The following is an 18,725-nucleotide window of genomic DNA, read 5'->3' as shown; positions in this document are numbered from 1 at the left end:
AACACAGAAGAATTTGCATACATGAAATTATTCTAAGATAAAAGCAATGGTTTGATATTGTCTTTAAAATATCTTTAATTAGGATCGAGTCAGTTTTATCATGCATTATTCAAATTATCTGCCTTTTAAGTGGAGGAAGATTTAGTACAGCTAATAAAATATCAGGAAAATATCATAATGTCTTAAAGAAACCTGCTGTTGTTTAGAAAACTGCAAGAACAATTCCCATCTGCAAATGGTTATTTATTACTTAGTTATTTTTAGATTTTATTTTTGGGTGCATCGTTCACAGTAGCCTCTAGGTGCATTTGCAGAGTTTAATAATTAGCTTTCCTAGTATAGCTTACACACAACATAGAAGACAACATAAACACAGGCTGCATTCACATATGTCAGCATATAAGTCACAAACAAACGAGTGAGGATACTTTTCACAGGGAGTTTATCACCCTATTGGATGATCTAACAATTCTTTAAAAGCCAATAAATTTAAGTATTTGACTGTAATCAATGAGCTACTTCTTTGTGCAGGGATTATGGTTGGTTTCTGGGCCATGCCTTGTGCGTATAAGTTTTTATGAGGCTATAAAATGTTTATGTTCTGAAAATGAAGTTCTTAGCTCTGAATTACAGAAAAAAAAACTGCACATAATTTCATTGTAACATTGTATACTAGTTTGCTGTAACTCAATTGTAAAATAGTTTACCTAAACTCTTATATGGAATGTGTAAATTTTAAGCACACTAGATATGACCATGGGAGGGTCTGTTATAATTATGAGTACCAAGGGTTTCCCAAGATTTTGAAGCAACTGGGCTTGTTGTTGTCAGAATTAATGCACTGGACTTGTGTTGGCTTATGTTCAGAAAATTTCATCCCACCCACAGACCCAGATGACTGACTTTGATTTGGGACACAGGTGACTTGACCACTTAAGCTGGTAAACTGTGATTTCAGTGGCCTTGTTCAAACAGGTAAATCAATTAGATTCCTCCTTTTGGAAAGTTGAAAGTATGTGAAGGACTGTTGACCTGAAAGATCAAGTAACAATGACAAAGTCAGCCATTAGGGGCCCACATGCATGGGGATATGGGAAAAGCAGAGACTCAGAATTGAGAGAGAGGTAGAGACAGGGATGTGGGGTGGGGGATGGGGAGAGAGAGTGAGAGAAGCCTGGCTAATCATCTGTTTTTGTCTTTGAATCTTGCTTCCTCAGCTCTTTTCTGGACTCCTGTAAAATCTGAGTCTTCACCACTGTTCTATATACACTAGCTTGAATTGCTTTCCATTCCTTGCTACCAAAAGAACCTTTAATAAAACAGAAGCTATAACAGAACGCAGCCCATCTTGCCTTTCAGAGAACAGGCAGCACCAGACCCGTGAAAGGAATCATTAACCACATTTACAAATCAGGACACCTGGGGCTAGTAATCATCACTGCCTCTTAAGTAAATGTGAGTGGTATTCAGATGCAGAACTGTGAACACTCCCCTCTAACCCCAGGACTATCTCTCTAACCTCCTAGGGGTGCCCTCCTATCCATTTCCCCGCACTGGGAAGAGTGACTGAGCCTAGAATTAGGTACTAAGTGAAGGAAGGAGAGAGAGATGGGGTGTATTAGGTAGTGGTGTGGTAGAATTAAATTGTGCATTAGATGCTTTGTATTCACTGGGCTCCTTTTGGGAAAGCCTTTACTCTTTACTAACTTTTGAATCACTCTGCCTAATGATTTTTCTTTTTTTCTGCCCCAGATCATCACAGAGCAAGCTTTCTTGTCATATAGTCCTCAGCTCAACTCTTACCTCAGTGAGACTTTCCTTAGCTACCCAAATAGAATTGAAACTCCCTTCCCTGACACTCCATTATTGTGTATTATTTTCTGGGTAACATTTATTGTTGTCTGCAATTTCTTGTTTGTTTGAGAGTAAGGACCTTGTTTTCACTTATCACTACTGCTTAGTGCTTTAGTGCTTAGACTAATGTCTGAGACAAAGTAGATGCTCAGTAAAATTTTGTTGGCTGAGTGAAAAATGAATACTGTTAACATTCTGAATGTTCAAGCTAATGTAATATACAGCCATTTTACAAGAAAAACTGCCAAAAATTCCAAGTTGGTTGAGGAATAAGTTTTAGATGATGAAGGCCTAATAAAATTTTAGTATCATGTTATCACACTGGTGGGTTGCTTGCAAACCTATCAATTCCTTTAAAGAGAACCTATAAGAACCATTTATAGACAACACGTTCTTGAGTTTCAGATACCATTGCGAAGTTTGCTAGTCAAAACAGTCTATGTATCTATTACGCAGTTCTGATGGGGTCTTAGCTCAGGCTGCAAAGACAAAATACAGGGTGATTATCCTTTATCTGAAATGCTGGAGACTAGAGGTGTTTCCAATTTTGGAATTTTTTGTTTTTTGGAATATCTGCATTACATTTACTGGTTGAACATTGCTAATCTGAAAATCCAAAATCTGAAATGTTCTATTGAGTACATCTTTTGAGTGCCATGTCAGTGTTCAAAAACTTTTGAATTATGAAGCATTTTGGATTTTGGATTTTTGGGTTTGGTCTACTCAACCAGTATCACAGTCTGAGTGGCTCAAACAACAGAAATCTATGTTCTTATAGTTCTGGGGGCTGAGAAGTACAAGATCAAGGTGCTGATATACTAGGTTTCATTTCAAGGCCTCTTCTCTAGGTGTTGAGGTGGCCGCTGTCTTGCTGTATACTCACATGAGATTTCTGTGTGCTTCCTGAAATGGTATCTCTTCTTATAAGGATACTAGTCCCATCATGAGGGCTTCAGCCTCAGGACCTCATCCAATCCCGATTACCTCCCAAAAGCCCCATCTCCAAATACCATAACACTGGGAATTAAGGCTTCAACATATGGATTTGGTGTGATCACAAGCATTCAGTCCATGACAGATGGTTATTGTTTTAAAATGATGTCCTATATTTATGTTGTATTTTTATGGTTGTAGAATTCTTTCCCATACACTTTTTCATATGATCCATATTCATGATTTTGTGAAATAGGACTGATGCTATAGTACTCATTTTTACAGACAAGAAAATTTAGGCCTACAAAAGTGAGTTGTCTTAGCCAGAGGCTCTGCAGCCAAGAGGCTGGAGAGAAAAACCTATAGCCCTAGGATCTGGTCTTTGCTCCAGGCCCTCAAGCAAGTCAAGAGCAATTGCTTTGGTCAAATGTTTACATAGCTCTTTTCAAGGGTTGCTATGAATAGTTAAAATTTCACTGTAAACTTACAAATTTAAAGTTATAAATTTACTTCCAAGTTTAAACCTATATATGAAGGAAGAAAAGGTCTCTTTGCTAAAAACCATCCAAAGGAAATGGGTAGTGTTTGTACCCCCATATAGCCTTTGGAGATGACAGCCTAAAATCTCTGTGTTTATTCAGAACAAGAGCTGATATGTGAGACTAACTGAGAAATAAATTGGAGGAGCTTCAAGTGTACATAAAATCTGATGTGTGACATGCTGTTCTCCAGAGTCAATGATGAGAAACCGAAAGTTAGCATCCTTATGACACCCATACTCTCAGCTTTGTTTGTTTTAAATTTTTGTTTTAAAATATATCAGTTGGCTAATCCCTAAAATTTTGTTTCTATCTTTAGCCAGGAGTGGAAAAAAGTGAACAAGTTACAGAAATAATTTTGGGTAGATTTCCCAACTGATCTGTACCCTGTGGGAATTTCTTCCACATGAGAATATCCTTCCTACAAGTATAGTCCTTGTTTTGAAAAGCATGTGCTAGACAAGCTTTTTCTAACACTTAAACAAATCAAAAGGAATGCTGGTCTGATGAAGTAGTCCGGATGCTGGCAGCCTGTAGAAATGCATGTAAACATTCTTATGCTGGAGAACAGAGGCTCTCTGTGAGCTTTGGTGATGGCTGTCCTTGGGCAGTAGGTGAAAAGTGTTGATCAAAATCAAAATGGGAGTGGAAGGGGAGGAGTCAACTCTCAAGAGAAGACTCCAGCCTGACTTAATGTCATTGACTATATTTAAAGGGGCTGCCAATGATTTTGAAACCCTTTTTTTTTTTTTTTTTTTTTTTTTTGCAGGGGATATACCATGATCTCTAGTTTTTATAAAAAGGATCATGTTTAGACATCTGGGGAAAACTCTTTGACATGAACAATTACGCGTTACTGCAAAAGGCATGGTGGTGGTAGTATCTGTAGAACTGAAACACCATCCCATACCCAAACCTTGTCTTGATTCACCTCTGCCCCAAGTTTGCTCCTGATTGGTGCCAGCAGATGAGGCTATGGATAATTTCTGTCTGCGCCAGGATTGGTACTTCACTTTCACTGAATCTCCACAACCACCCTATTTCCTAAGCACATATGAGGAAAACAAAGAGCTAAAAGGATGGTTCTATCTGACAGAGTGGATCTCAACACCAGTGATGCACCACAGTATCAGTGTTAATAATGGGTTGTGTTGCAAAAACCGAGTTATTTCAATTAAAGAGGGGCATTTTTAAATAGACTTGCATTTAGAAAGCGAAATCTGAGATTATTTAAGGTTATGCCAATTCAATTTCACCCACTTGGCCTCTGAGATGCATTCATAAATGAAGGAGAAAGTGATATCATTGCAGCTAGGAGGCCCGGAAATGCCTGCAACTCAGTCTATTTAGTGAACGCTGCAGTTGCTAATCTGGGTTTGCTCAAGGGTGTATGTAGTGCATATAAACTACATCTGTCCTGTGTGTAAAGGTGGAAAGGGTTGAGAATCCTATCATGCAGTGTTTTTCATGGATCCTACTTTGAGCATGGCATATCAGAGTCCTCCCTCACTGCTTCCCTTTCCCATTTCATAGTGGATCCTCAGCTTATCTTTCTTTATTTTCACGCATGCTATTGTTGTTCAGTGAGCTTTTGCCATGGGACTCCTTCTGCCCTGAGAACCTTTCTCTATAACTTCAATTAGGTGCCACTTCTTTCTGCCCCTTGTGTGACTTCTATCGGCATCTTACCACCCAAATGTGTTGACTTGTCTGGCTCTTGCCATCTAGACCACAAGTGTCCACACAGGACAGGCAGCAGCTGTCTTAATCACCATTGTGCCTGGCACCGTGCTGCAATCAGAGAGTCAGAGAATGAGTAGTCAGTCTTTCTCTCCAGGGTTGATGTTCTGTTGCTGCTATGGTCTGAATGCGTTCTCTCTAAATTCTTCTGTTGAAATCCTAACCCCCAAAGTGATGGTATTAGGATACAAGATTTATGGTGAGGTGATTAAACCATGAGGGCTGAGCCCTTATGAATGGGATTAGTGCCCTTATAAAAGAGGCCTCAGAAAGCTGCCTTGCCTTTTCTACTTTGTAAGGACCTAGCAAGAAGGCGCCATCTATGAACCAGGAAATGGACTCTCACCAGACATTGAATCTGCTGATATCTTAATTTTGTACTTCCCAGCCTCCAGCTCTGTAAGAAATCAATTTATATTGTTTATAAGCTATCTAGTTTGTTATTTTGTTATAGCAGCTGAAATGGAATAAAACACTAATTGTAATAAGAAACAAATATGCTCTTCTGATATCTTAAGTTTTGACCAGTGCTGATATGCATAAGATAGATTAGGAAGTGGTGGTGAACAGTCATTGAAAAACCCAAGAAAAAACTAGCGGAGTGAGTCACATTTTATAAGGAATGATGGGCTGCTCAAAATATCCCCATCCATAAATTTGGAAATGGGAGCATGGAACCAGCTCTCCAGGGCCTTCTCACCACCCCCACCCCCATCGCTTCAGAACTTGAAAAGTGAGATAGATAGTTGAGAGGCTGGGGTGAGCAGGTGAAAAAGCGAACTTCTAGTTCTCTCACAACACATTCACTGAACTTTCTTGGCAAAGGGAAGCCTCTACCATTATTCATTCACATTCTACTCTGGGTCAAGTACAACGCTAGTTGCTCAGGATATAATGTCTGTTCTCAGTGAAGTATCACAGGCATGTTTGGGGAGATAGAGGAGTAAACAGAACATTGCAATTCACTGTGGACCACAGTCCTCAAAGAGAACAAAAACATTTATAATGGGCCTAGCTTGTATCCCACAGGGCTTCCTATCGTGCTTTGTACAGAGACGATCTGCTGGCCTCTGCCACTTTCTATATAAGCAAAGGCTTCACAGTGTGATCTGGAACATTTGTACCACCACTGAGAGAATTCAAAGCCAGGGATACATTCTTTGTGGTAATAGGTGTGTTTGGTGGTGGAGAGCTTAAAGAATTTTGACTAGTTGATGACTAAGAAAGGCAAGAAAACAATTTTTTCCTCTTTATAGAAAAGAGGGGCTGGGCACAGTGGCTCGTACCTGTAATCATGGTGAGCAGTTTGGGAGGCTGAGGTGGGAGGAGAACTTGAGGCCAGTTTGAGACCAGCTTGGTCAGCATAGTGAGACCTTGTCTCTACAAAAACCAAAAATAAATAAATAAATAAATAAATAAATAAATAAATAAATAAATGAATAAAAATAACTAGGCATAGTGCCACATACCTGTAGTCCCAGCTACTCTGGAGGCTGAGGCAGGAGGATCACTTGAGCCCAGGAGTTAGTTTGAGGTTGCTGTGAGCTGTGATCATGCCACTGCACTCCAGCCTGGGTGACAGAGTGAGAGCCCATTTCAAAAGAAAATAAAAAGTAAACAAGGTTCGGGGACTAAGACAAGGTAGATTTTTATTGGTCTCAAGCAAAGAATCTTTACTACTGTTTATGGGTTCCTAGAAATTCCTAGGATGATTTCAAGGAGGTTTGCTTTATGAATTAATTATTTAAATGGGCAAAGAGGTAGGGGTGTGTGTGTGCATGCGGTGGGAGAAGGCTGGGAGGGGGCATGCTCTTCCCAGTTGGTCCTAACCTATCTCCAGCTCCAGTTAGTTGCTTCTGTTCCATCCCAGCACCATGTGCCTGTGCATTCTCCATGGCAGCCACTCCAACTCTTACTATTTTTCAGACATTGCTCTCCTTTCCTTGGGAATTCTTGCTTACTTCCTCCACACTAGATGCTGCTTTACTCTTTGCACAAAGGAGCAACATTCTCATACCTCCATCATAACACAAATCCCCTTGCTTCATAATCTGTGTACGCATCTGTGACAGCCACTAGCTTGTATGAACAAATGGGCATAGACTGCATCACTAGCACAGGGTCAGTCTACACTGCGGAGTCACATATGTAAGGCCTTGTTCTGCTACATAATTAGCTATATAACCTTCGGGCAAGTTAGCTAATCATTGTAAGCCTTCATTTCCTTTTCTATAAAATGGTGATTATAATAGTACCTACCACATAAGAAAGCATTTAGTTATGCAAATAAAATTACATAATATACATTCAAAGAACTTAGCACAGAGCCAGGTATGAGGCAGACACTCAGTTAATCTTACCTGCCTTGACCAAGTCCTCCTGAGAGTAGAGATTTCCTCAGCAGCATTCCTGTTGCATTTTAGTAATTCAGATTACCGACACCTAAGAAATGCAAATATTAAAGTCCTCAGGCATTGAAAACTTTAAAATTATCTGGGATAGGAACAAACAGCAAAAGGGAAGCATAATTCATAAAGTTTCAACACGATTCAATTAAAATATCCAAGCTTCAATACAACTATCATCTTTAGTACGGCGTTCCATCTCACTTTTCATCTCCCTGAAAGCATTGCATAGCTATACCGGATTGACCTCATAAACTGCTTTTGGGAAACAGGTCCCAGCCTGCTTTTTACCATCCCAAGAAATATCCTTCTAATGAGCCAACAATAAATATTACCAGTTATTTGCTTCTGGTACGTATGAAACCGCACAGTGATAGCACATTGTGGAGGTACAGAGAGGGTTTGAGGGGAGAGAACATGACCGTTCTCACTTTTAGAGAAACCCGGTCTTCCTGCTCTTCGAATGAACTTCAGTAGGGAATAAATTGAGGCAAAGAACGTCTCTAGAGCCAGCATGAAGATACTTTTCTCTCAGCTCCTCCACCAAGGTTGAGGCCAGGCGGTTACAGTTAAACTTATTCATGCCAAAATTTCAAGCTGCACTAGCTGAAAGACGTTAGAAAAACCAGGGTCCACTCCAGGTTTCATTTCTTCTTTTTCTTTCACACTGATTACAATTCGATTTTGTGTGTGTGTCCGGTTATTTAAAAAGATAAAAGAAAAATCAAACGGCAACAAAAAGCAGCCCTCCAGGTGTCCTTTTCCGAGCCCGCGCGGTTAGGTGAGTGAGTGCAGGGCATATCTATAATTCAGCTCGGGAATATTTCCCTTAATAATTAATTAAGCATCACAAAAGGAGGAGGCCCAATAGAGCCCTTGAACAAAGCTGCTGCCCCGAGGACGACAGTGACAGTCCCGACGCCAACCAACCAGCGGAAGGGCGGATTTGCTCCAGCAGTCCAGGCATAGCGCTGCCACTGCCTGCTTGGTCCATCAGGCGAGCTGGGAGAGGTGTCTAGGGAGACCCCGTCGCCACGTGGGCTTCTGGTTATTTGTGTGTGTGTGTGTGTGTGTGTGTGTGTGTGCGCGCGCGCGCGCGCGCGCTCGCGTGTGTGGGAGTGGGGGTGGGGGGGGGCGGATGGACAGCAAAACCCTTTTTTTTTTTCCTTTTTAATGGAGATGGGCAGTGGGAGAGATCACTAAGATAGAGACCTCCCGGGAGCCAAACCTCTCGCCCGGTTGATTCTGGCAAGCCTGAGACAGGCAAGCTGTCTACTTTCCTGTTTTGATGTGGTCCGAAGAAATAAACAAGAAACAAGGAGAGACCCTTCCTTAAACTGTAACTCCAGCCAATTAGCACGAAAAGCTCAAGAAGCTATTAACCAGAAGTTTCAGCTTTAGGGGACCAGGGACTTGCCTGAGGCCCTGGCATGCGCAGCTAGGTTTAACTTTCAACTCATAGTGACCTTTTCCTTAATTTAATGCAAAAAATCACGCCCAGAGGTGGAGATTTAAGATGCTAATGATACATACGTCCTATGAAGAAGCACGTTAAACCACTATGCATGCACCAGAAAAACTCCACCTCTACATGCCCTGTCTATAGTTCTCCTTATTTCCCCTTACGGAGAGGCCCGTAAAAGAAACCCACACCCTGACTTCGAGGAACAGCCCACTTTTTTTTTTCTTGGTGTTAGCTCCCTTGTGCGCACAAGCTTTAATTAAAAGAAAGAAAGAAAGAAAACCAAAAAACTTGCTTTTTGCTGCGATCTCCCTTGATTTCTATCCTGAAGGATCCAAAGAGCCCTCAGGGAGTCGATATCAGAGCCGCATTTGTTTGTGCAGCAACAGGTTGGCTGCGGGATCTTCCCCCGCCTTCCAAAGCCCTCAGCCCCTGGCCCACCCTGCAACTTACTCATCTCTCCAACCCTCCTCCCCTAGGACTGCTGCCTCCTGTGCGCAGCCCCTAGCCTGGGCCTGATTCCAATTTCTGTAACATTCCCCTGCCCGGGGTTGAATACAGGTTGAAAGTCGGTCTCCTCTGCGCCCCGGAGGCCCAACCCCGGCGCTGAAGCCGCCCAACTCCTGTGTGCAAGGGAGGCGGAGACTGAGGGATCTGGGCGCGCTGGCAGGCACAGGAGGGCTCCCCGCCCGTGGCCTCGCCGGAGATGCACCCGGCTCCCAACCCAACAAACCCGCTTTGGGAGGGGGTGGGGTGGGGAGAAGAAGACGGGGCTCGGGGCTCGAGGGGAGATATAGAGAAAGCAAGTTAGGGAGAGGAGAAGATGTCCCAAAGGACCCCATTTTCGAGACTGCACCTCCCATTGGAGCTCCCCGCTCCCAAGCCCTCTGGGGACTCCCGCGCTGCCGTCGAAACCCCTATTCCGGCCCCAACGGGGACACTTCTCCAGGATTTGCTCCTCGCCTCTGGGGACCACAGCCAAAGACTCCTGGAATCGATCCCAGATCCTGGGAGTCGGGGGGCCAAGGCGGGGTGCGGGGAGTCTCGGCGTCGTGACTGCGCCCCCCCCCCGCCGCGCCTGGAGGCGCCCCTGGCGACCGTCGCGAACGCCACACCCTCGGTTCGGCCCTGGCCCCGCCCCCGCCCAGCGCGCGTTCGCGGCCAGGGGAGGCGTGTGCTGCTCCCGCAGCCAGCGAGAGCGAGAGAGGGATGGATGTTGGAGGAGGAATTCGGGCTTAACAAGTGATCGCTGCTGTCTAGGATTTTGTTTCTTTTCGGGGGAACCTTGACTTCCTTTCCCAGGCAATCCCTCCTGTGCTGAACTCCAGAGGAACCAGGAGTCTTGGGGTCTTCTCTGGGGCAGCCCCAACCCCCACCCCCAGGCTCCAGCCGCGAGGACTCTGTGCACCCCCCGGGCCAGGCAACAGAACTTGTTCTGTGGATATTTGGAGCCTCCACCTGCCAAACCCGAGTGATTCCTTTTACCACCGCCCCCCCGCCCCACAAGATCATTCTTCCCCTCCTCCAGCTGTTGCAGCTTGAGGGGGAAAAACAAGCCAGCCGGTGGATTTTCTTTATTTTTATTTTTCGCCCCGCCGGGGAACGGTAAGTATGATACCTTTTTTTTTTTTTCGATCTTTTCTCCACCCTCTTCTTTTGGCTGTTAAGAAACAGTGGACATTTGAGGGATAAATAATATTGGGAATGTGACAGAAGGGCATGAATGGAAGGCGGTTAAAAATAAACCAGGAGGTGGGAGAAGGGAGGTGCGGATGCTGCGCGGCGCTCCGGGGGGCCAACAGTTGTTATTTTCCCAACCCCGGGGATGCGGTGAGTGCGCCCTGCTTAACGTGCTGGAGCGGGAACCGAGGTCTGGAGGCGAAGGCGCGATTAAAGATGTCGTTTCCCAACGAGAGGGGGGTTAAGATTTAGCATCGTTTCGCCTCCTCCCAGCCGCACCGGTTCCCTTCTTTTGGGAACAGCCGGTGAACGGGTCTAAATTTCTGCCTCTCCCAACGTTTGGATTTGCGTGCATTTTCCGAGCATCTGAGCAACATACATAGGGGCTGCATAAATGGCGTGCGTTGAAGTGTATATTTCTCACGGTGTTGGCTTTTCTGATTCCCTCTCTCAGTTTCTCTCTCTTTCTCTCTCTCTCTCTCTCTCTCTCTCTCTAAGGTTCAGGTACCACCCTGACAGTGACACAGTTGCAGGAATTAGCACTGAGAGAAGAACAGCCTTGTTGTTGGAGGGGTGAGAGGAGGAGGGGCGGGATGCTTGGCTGTTGTTTGGGGGCGCCGGGATTGGGGAATAGGTAGTCTGCAAAATCCTATTAGTTTAATGGTGTTAAAGAAGAAGACAAATTCCTCTGCAAAGATCTCTCTCATAAAGGCTCCTGGGAATTGGCTTGAATAGATTCTCCTAACAAGAGTACCTTGAGAAAGAAGAGGGATTTTAAACCAGTCTGATTTGCTGGGAGGAATGATTTTTCTTTTCTCTTCTTTTCTTTCTCTCTCCCTTTCTTTCTAGATCAGGGATAGTGAAGTAACTAGTAGATGATTAAAAGGAAGGCAATTTGCTACTTGTAGGGTGGAGAGGCAGTTAGGTAAACAAAAACTAATAATCCCAAATAAATAAATAAATATGAAATTATTTGGTGTAGAGCAGAAAGAGGGCAGTTCTAGAACTCCCGAAGAGCTGTTGGTGAATTAGAAGACTCGCGAATTCATGACCTTCTGGGAGTCAGTTGGGTGGGAAGGCAGGTGTGTGTAGTATTCAACTATACAGGAACTTCGGTTACATTGGGGCTTCATTGAAATTATAATTGTTTTGGGGGAGTTGGGGAAGAAACTGAGCAAACTCTCAGGCTATTTGGTCTGTACCAGTCTTGAAAGGATGTTGGCCTGACACTCCACAGTGAATGTCACCCCAGGATGGTTTTGTAAGTAGGGATTTGGAAACTCCTTGAGGGTAAACATTTCAGAGTATGAGATGATGTTAGGAGTCAGGCAAAGGAAGGGAGATGGCATGTGAGATGCCCTCTGTGGTGTATTTTCTAGAGTTTGTGTCACAATCAAATGCCCTTCTTGCCCTAGGAAAATGTGTATGATTGGGAAGGGGTGTATGATTGGGAAGACCTCTGTTTGCCACTTCCATGCTTGTCACTTCATAAAATTCAGTGTGTTTAGGCTTTTAGGCTGACAGGATCAGCAAGGAGCAGCAGGTGGTCAAGAGCTGAATCCTGTTAATGGCTTCAGAAAGCCATTTCTCTTATGCTTTCCAAGTGCTTCCAGTAATAGAAGCTGGTAGATGCCCTGAATTCTGACTATCATCATTCTCTCCAGTTCTCTGGGTTACTCCTTGCATTCTTGGAAGTCCTGTTGAACAGAGTACGTGGAAAAATCAAGAAGAGACAGGAGATTTGGATGGGGGCTTTTACAGGACCTGGCTGAGGAGATGAATTACCTGGATCTTGGGAGAGCAAACTAAGGAAGAAGAAGGGCCAGGAATAACAGGTGACAGAGAGAGCAGATCGGAGATGCAAGGGACATGCAATTCAGAAGTGTGAGATTGTAAATAAAAGTGGGCAGAGAGAGAGAAAGAGAGAGGAGGGGGGATGTTAGGGATGTGGATTTTATTGAAGTGGGGGTAAGTACGATAGGCTAAGAATGAAGTCCACACAAACTGACATTTAAAAAAATAAGGAGATTGTCCCTTGAGCAGAGTGGAGGAGGAACCATTGAGGTGAACATGGAGTGACCGCCAAGGAGAGAAGACGGTTATTAGAGATGTGGAAATTGGCATTAGTTCCTAGTCTGTGGGTGGTAGGGAGTGTTCAGGATTCAAGGGAACAGAAAAACAATGGGGACATGCTGCAGGGAGTCAGGCAGTGCCAACTTAACAAGGACCATTGGTGAGTCTCAGGATGTCCTGTATGTCCTCACATCCCATCTTCCCCTACTTTAGTTTGTGGCCTAAGGACACAAACACTTAGGGCTGTGCAGATAGACAACAAAAACATAGGTTGCTGTCATGTTATTCATAATTGCCAGTGTTTATTGCCATTCATTAGGTAAAAGGCACTGTGATATTCTATCAACATCCATTATCTCTTTTAATCCTTACAAACATGGGATGGGGGAGGTTGTGTTATTATTTGTACTTTATAGATGAGGTGACTGAAGTGCATTCAAGTGGTGCTGTCTGCACAAAGAATAAGAATATTATTTTTTTTTCTGACTTCCCCAGTCCTGAGTCAAGACAGAGAGCAGTAGAAGGGCACTTAATTCAGAAACACTTTATGAGTGGAAATTTTAAAAATTGCCTTGAAATAGATGAATGATGGAAGCAGCTGTAAAGTCACAGCATTATTTTTGTGGAATGAAGAGAGTAACAGTGAGAATTAAGACCTAGCATTGGTGAAGGGGAAGATAGAAGCAAGAGCCATGTGGGCCATGAGTGGAGAGAGGAAAAATAATTGAGTTACCATAAAAATAAACTGAGCTGAAATAATAACTGAAGAAGGAAAGAATGATGTTTAGTGAGTGAGAACAGCCTACCCCATACTCTTGATAATATTGGTGCTTGGTGTGTTACATGACTTTCTTGAAGAAAAGAGAAGGATGTGTATGTGAAGAGAAATGCTCAGTTTTCTCTTTATGATTTGTTTCCTTTTTATTTTTCTCCTATGCTTGTTTCCAATCCTTTTTCAGGTGAAGTGCTTCTTCTGCATGATTTTGGCTGAAGAATGCTCTGCATTTCCTTGATTTCTATGGAGACCTCAGAGCTGGTTTTGCTTCTGCTGACACCTCATCTAGCACCTTCTCTACCTCCCAGGGTCTTTGCCTCTATCTATGGTTTGGCATTGTACCTGGGTCCAGGAAGCCTTTGATGAACTTAAAAGGGGAGCCTGGAGAATCATCCTGATAGACTTTGAGTAGAAATGGCTGGACATACTTCAAACCACATCTTAACATGGTTCGAGCCATCACTAGAAGGCAAGTGCTAACAGTAAAGGCTTATCTGCGTTTTATTTACATTTAATGGACTGAGCATTGGCCAATTTCCATGGCAGAAAAATATATTTCATTTTCTAGGCACAACTTCTGGCTGTCAGACACTTGCTGCCTTTGAATCTTGCAGCATCATCACTAACCACATCCCAGACATATTTCCAAATTTCAACATCTACCCCCAAAACATAGGTGTCTGAGAGACTCCAGCATTTTCGGACTTCTTAGTCTTGAGAGTGCTAGGCTATTTATCTCGACCAGCCAAGCTCTGGAGAGCAATGTTGAATCCCTGAGAAGAGAGAGCATGGGGCGTGCTGATTTAAAAACAGAAAATGCAAAGTTGGACTGAAAATATCCTTAGTCTTCCAAGCAATCTGCTTAAGGGTTCCAAACTTACCTTAATTTGGTGAGAAAAGAAGCTGCCCTATTTTTCTTTCTTCTTCTTCTACAACTGGAACCAGCCATTTCTGAAAACCACCACCATGGAGGTTGCAATGGTGAGTGCGGAGAGCTCAGGGTGCAACAGTCACATGCCTTATGGTTACGCTGCCCAGGCCCGGGCCCGGGAGAGGGAGAGGCTTGCTCACTCCAGGGCAGCTGCAGCAGCTGCTGTTGCAGCGGCCACAGCTGCTGTCGAAGGTAGCGGGGGTTCTGGTGGGGGCTCCCACCACCACCACCAGTCACGTGGGGCCTGTACCTCCCATGACCCTCAGAGCAGCCGGGGTAGTCGGAGGAGGAGGCGACAGCGGTCTGAGAAGAAGAAAGCCCACCACCGGCAGAGCAGCTTCCCTCATTGCTCTGACCTGATGCCCAGTGGCTCTGAGGAGAAGATCCTGAGGGATCTGAGTGAGGAGGAGGAAGATGAGGAGGAGGAGGAAGAGGAGGAAGAAGAGGGAAGGTTTTACTGTAGTGAAGATGACCATGGTGATGAGTGTTCCTACACTGACCTGCTGCCTCAGGATGAGGGCGGTGGCGGCTACAGTTCAGTCCGCTACAGTGACTGTTGTGAACGTGTGGTGATAAACGTGTCAGGCCTACGCTTTGAGACCCAAATGAAAACTCTGGCCCAGTTTCCAGAGACTTTGTTAGGAGACCCTGAAAAGAGGACTCAGTACTTTGACCCTTTGCGCAATGAGTATTTTTTTGACAGGAACCGCCCCAGCTTTGATGCCATCTTGTATTATTATCAATCAGGAGGCCGCCTGAAGAGGCCAGTCAATGTCCCCTTTGATATCTTCACTGAGGAGGTGAAGTTCTATCAGTTGGGGGAGGAGGCCCTGTTGAAGTTTCGGGAGGACGAGGGCTTTGTGAGAGAAGAGGAGGACAGGGCCCTCCCCGAGAATGAATTTAAAAAGCAGATTTGGCTCCTCTTTGAATATCCAGAGAGCTCCAGTCCTGCAAGGGGCATAGCTATTGTGTCCGTCCTGGTCATCTTAATCTCCATTGTCATCTTTTGCCTGGAAACCTTGCCTGAGTTTAGGGACGACAGGGATCTCGTCATGGCACTGAGTGCTGGCGGGCATGGTGGGTTGTTGAATGACACTTCAGCACCCCACCTGGAGAACTCAGGGCACACAATATTCAATGACCCCTTCTTCATTGTGGAAACAGTCTGTATTGTATGGTTTTCCTTTGAGTTTGTGGTTCGCTGCTTTGCTTGTCCCAGCCAAGCACTCTTCTTCAAAAACATCATGAACATCATTGACATTGTCTCCATTTTGCCTTACTTCATCACACTGGGCACTGACCTGGCCCAGCAACAGGGAGGTGGCAATGGTCAGCAGCAGCAGGCCATGTCCTTTGCCATCCTCAGAATCATTCGTCTGGTCCGAGTATTCCGGATCTTCAAACTCTCCAGGCACTCCAAAGGCCTGCAGATCCTGGGCCATACCCTCAGAGCCAGCATGCGGGAACTGGGCCTTCTGATCTTCTTCCTCTTCATTGGGGTCATCCTCTTTTCCAGCGCTGTGTATTTTGCAGAGGCAGATGAACCTACTACCCATTTCCAAAGCATCCCAGATGCATTTTGGTGGGCTGTGGTGACCATGACAACTGTGGGCTATGGGGACATGAAGCCCATCACTGTGGGGGGCAAGATTGTCGGGTCCCTGTGTGCCATTGCTGGTGTCTTAACCATTGCTTTGCCAGTGCCAGTGATTGTCTCTAACTTCAACTATTTCTACCACAGAGAGACTGAAAATGAGGAACAGACACAGCTAACACAGAATGCAGTCAGTTGCCCATACCTCCCCTCTAATTTGCTCAAGAAATTTCGGAGCTCCACTTCTTCTTCCCTGGGGGACAAGTCAGAGTATCTAGAGATGGAAGAAGGAGTTAAGGAATCTCTGTGTGCAAAGGAGAAGTGTCAGGGAAAGGGGGATGACAGTGAGACAGATAAAAACAACTGTTCTAATGCAAAGGCTGTGGAGACTGATGTGTGAATCTCTTTCTCCACCTGCCACTGCTCCCCCCTCAGCATCTCCAAATATATTTATGCATAGAGAGTGCAGTTATGAAAATGAAATATGCAAATGATCCAATGCATACAGTAGTACACTATTTAATGGTTATACATGGCATAATTGTTACTAAACTTGTATTACATATCAAATAAATGATACATCTTGGAGAAGAGGGAGGAATAGGAGCAAATGTATCTTTATATTTTTATTAGAATGCAAGAATTTTGCACATTAACTGGAAAAGATGTTAACAGTAAAGATGGAGAGAGAGTGTGTGTGTGTGTGCGCGTATGTGTGTGTGTGTGAAGTAAATTGTCAATGTTAGTAATTGTGCGGTGATGGGAAAAGTTGGCATTTTGAAGTATTTACTATGTAAGAACTAATGAATTTGAGAAGTCACTTATCAGTGCTTTAACAGCATATCATATGTCTTTGGATTCTGTAGTTGTTTTTTAAAAATTGTAAGAAATACTGTGTAGAGAAAAAAGAAAGTAAATTATTTAATAGAATATAGGTCACAATTTTATCTTGGATTTAATTAAAATTTATTTTTAACTGGAAATTAACTTTTAAAACGGCTGCAAGGGCCTTTAGAAATTGATTATATTTTGTTATTAATTTTGGGAAGATTTAACAGCAAATGTCTAACATTATAGAATAAGTGAAATTGGAGAATATGTAATAAGTTTTGTTTGCAGGTAACAGGACTGGATTTTTTTTTTCTTTGCACTACTTTATATGCTGGAGATTGAGAGAGACTTCATACTGTGAATGTTTACTAATGTAACAGTTCAATGACAATCATTGGAAGAATGATTTCTTTAGTCTTATTTTATTGTTTACTTTTCATTGTTTGAGACTAATGACCATGCAGATAATATCACAGGATTCTCTCCTCTTTTAAAATCTACATAACTGATTGACAAAGGAATTATGAAGTAAAATTTAGCAACTGAATCTTTTGAAATTGGTCTGTTACAATGATGCTTCTGAAATCATACTATTTTATATATTCTTCTGCCTTTTAACTCCAGAATAATTTAACCAAAGTTAATGCATGCACTGAAAGAATTCTTGAAGAAGTAAGATGCCAAGCAGCTACAGTGATTATGGCTTAAAATTTTTCTATTAAATGTGAAACATAAACGCTAGATTTATTAAGTTTATTTTTTTTGTGCAGTTATATAAGAACAGAATTTGGGGATTAATCTCTGATTTTAACATTATATTTGCTAAAATGGATATAAGGAAGAATTGTGTCAAACATTAGGTTTCAACATCGCCATCATTATCATCTTTATTAAAGCAATTTATGACACATATAACTGCATTTAACTCATGACAAGCATTCTAGAATGTGAGATAACAACTAGCGATCAGCCTTGCACTATGAAATCATGAGGTATAGGTTAGAAAACTCAGAATGCATAAGAGGCCTTATTATACAATATTTAACTTCTGTTCTTTATAAAATAATTGTCTTGAGCTCTGGTTGGGGACGGGGGAAAAAACAAAACAAACAACACTGCATACACTATATCGGCACATAGTGAACTCTGGTAACTGTGAGCTAAAAGCAAACAAACAAACAAACAAACTGACCTAGAATAGCCTTTCTCAAGCTTTTTAAATTCCAGTCCATCATTTCATAATTGCATAAATCCTACCTCTCCTTTAATGGTATTTGAAATTCAAAGTACATTCAACATTAGGGTTAAAAGTAAAACTGCACCCCCTCTCCACTCTTTCCCCACCACTTGTAGAGAAATACTTTTCTAGAACACCTTTTAGAGAATGAAAACAGCAAGCAGGGCTTTTGATTGAATGTGAAGAACAAAGATCAACAGAAGACAATAGAGAATGATACAACAAGAAAATGCCATCTTACAATAAGATTTCAAAGATAATGTTTTAATACATGTTAGATTTGGGGCAAAAATGTAACAAGCATTAGACAATGGGGGTAAGGCTATTTGGACAGGCTATAATTCATTTGGAAAAGTCACTTAACATCTCTGCACCCAAATTTCATTATTGGTAAAAAAGAGGGCAAATGAAGCATGTTACATTACAGAGTTATGCAAAACAAATGAGAACATGCGAAAACTCTGAAATGTTGAGTTCCATACAAATGCCTGATGTTATGTCTAAATTGTTTAATCTTCCTCTGGGAGAAAAAGGGATTTAGAATGCACAAGCATACATCTACTTTATTAGGATATTGTAAACACTATGAGTAATTGCTTTAACTCTGCAGTCCTTACAAGAAGTTGATGTGCAGATACAAGAGAGTCTATTGCTGATAGATTCAGGGATGT

At 43.0% G+C, this 18,725-nt stretch overlaps 1 protein-coding gene across 1 annotated transcript; it reads left to right on the top strand.

Moving 5' to 3' along the window:
- Nucleotides 1-10,079: 10,079 nt before the first annotated feature.
- KCNA4 (potassium voltage-gated channel subfamily A member 4) lies at nt 10,080-18,161 on the top strand. Its single transcript, XM_003254359.3, has 2 exons — nt 10,080-10,538; nt 13,646-18,161. The coding sequence occupies exon 2, from the start codon at nt 14,428-14,430 to the stop codon at nt 16,384-16,386; it is 1,959 nt and encodes a 652-aa protein (XP_003254407.2). The 5' UTR covers nt 10,080-10,538; nt 13,646-14,427; the 3' UTR covers nt 16,387-18,161.
- Nucleotides 18,162-18,725: the final 564 nt, after the last annotated feature.

This window comes from Nomascus leucogenys, chromosome 15, assembly GCF_006542625.1.
Source record: "Nomascus leucogenys isolate Asia chromosome 15, Asia_NLE_v1, whole genome shotgun sequence".
NCBI classification, from domain to species: Eukaryota; Metazoa; Chordata; class Mammalia; order Primates; family Hylobatidae; genus Nomascus; species Nomascus leucogenys.
Note: the sequence above shows the minus strand (reverse complement) of the source record. Positions and strands in the feature narration are given on the sequence as shown.

Coding starts and splice junctions, on each gene's coding strand:
- KCNA4 (XM_003254359.3), top strand. CDS start 14,428: ATGGAGGTTGCAATGGTGAGTGCGGAGAGCTCAGGGTGCAACAGTCAC.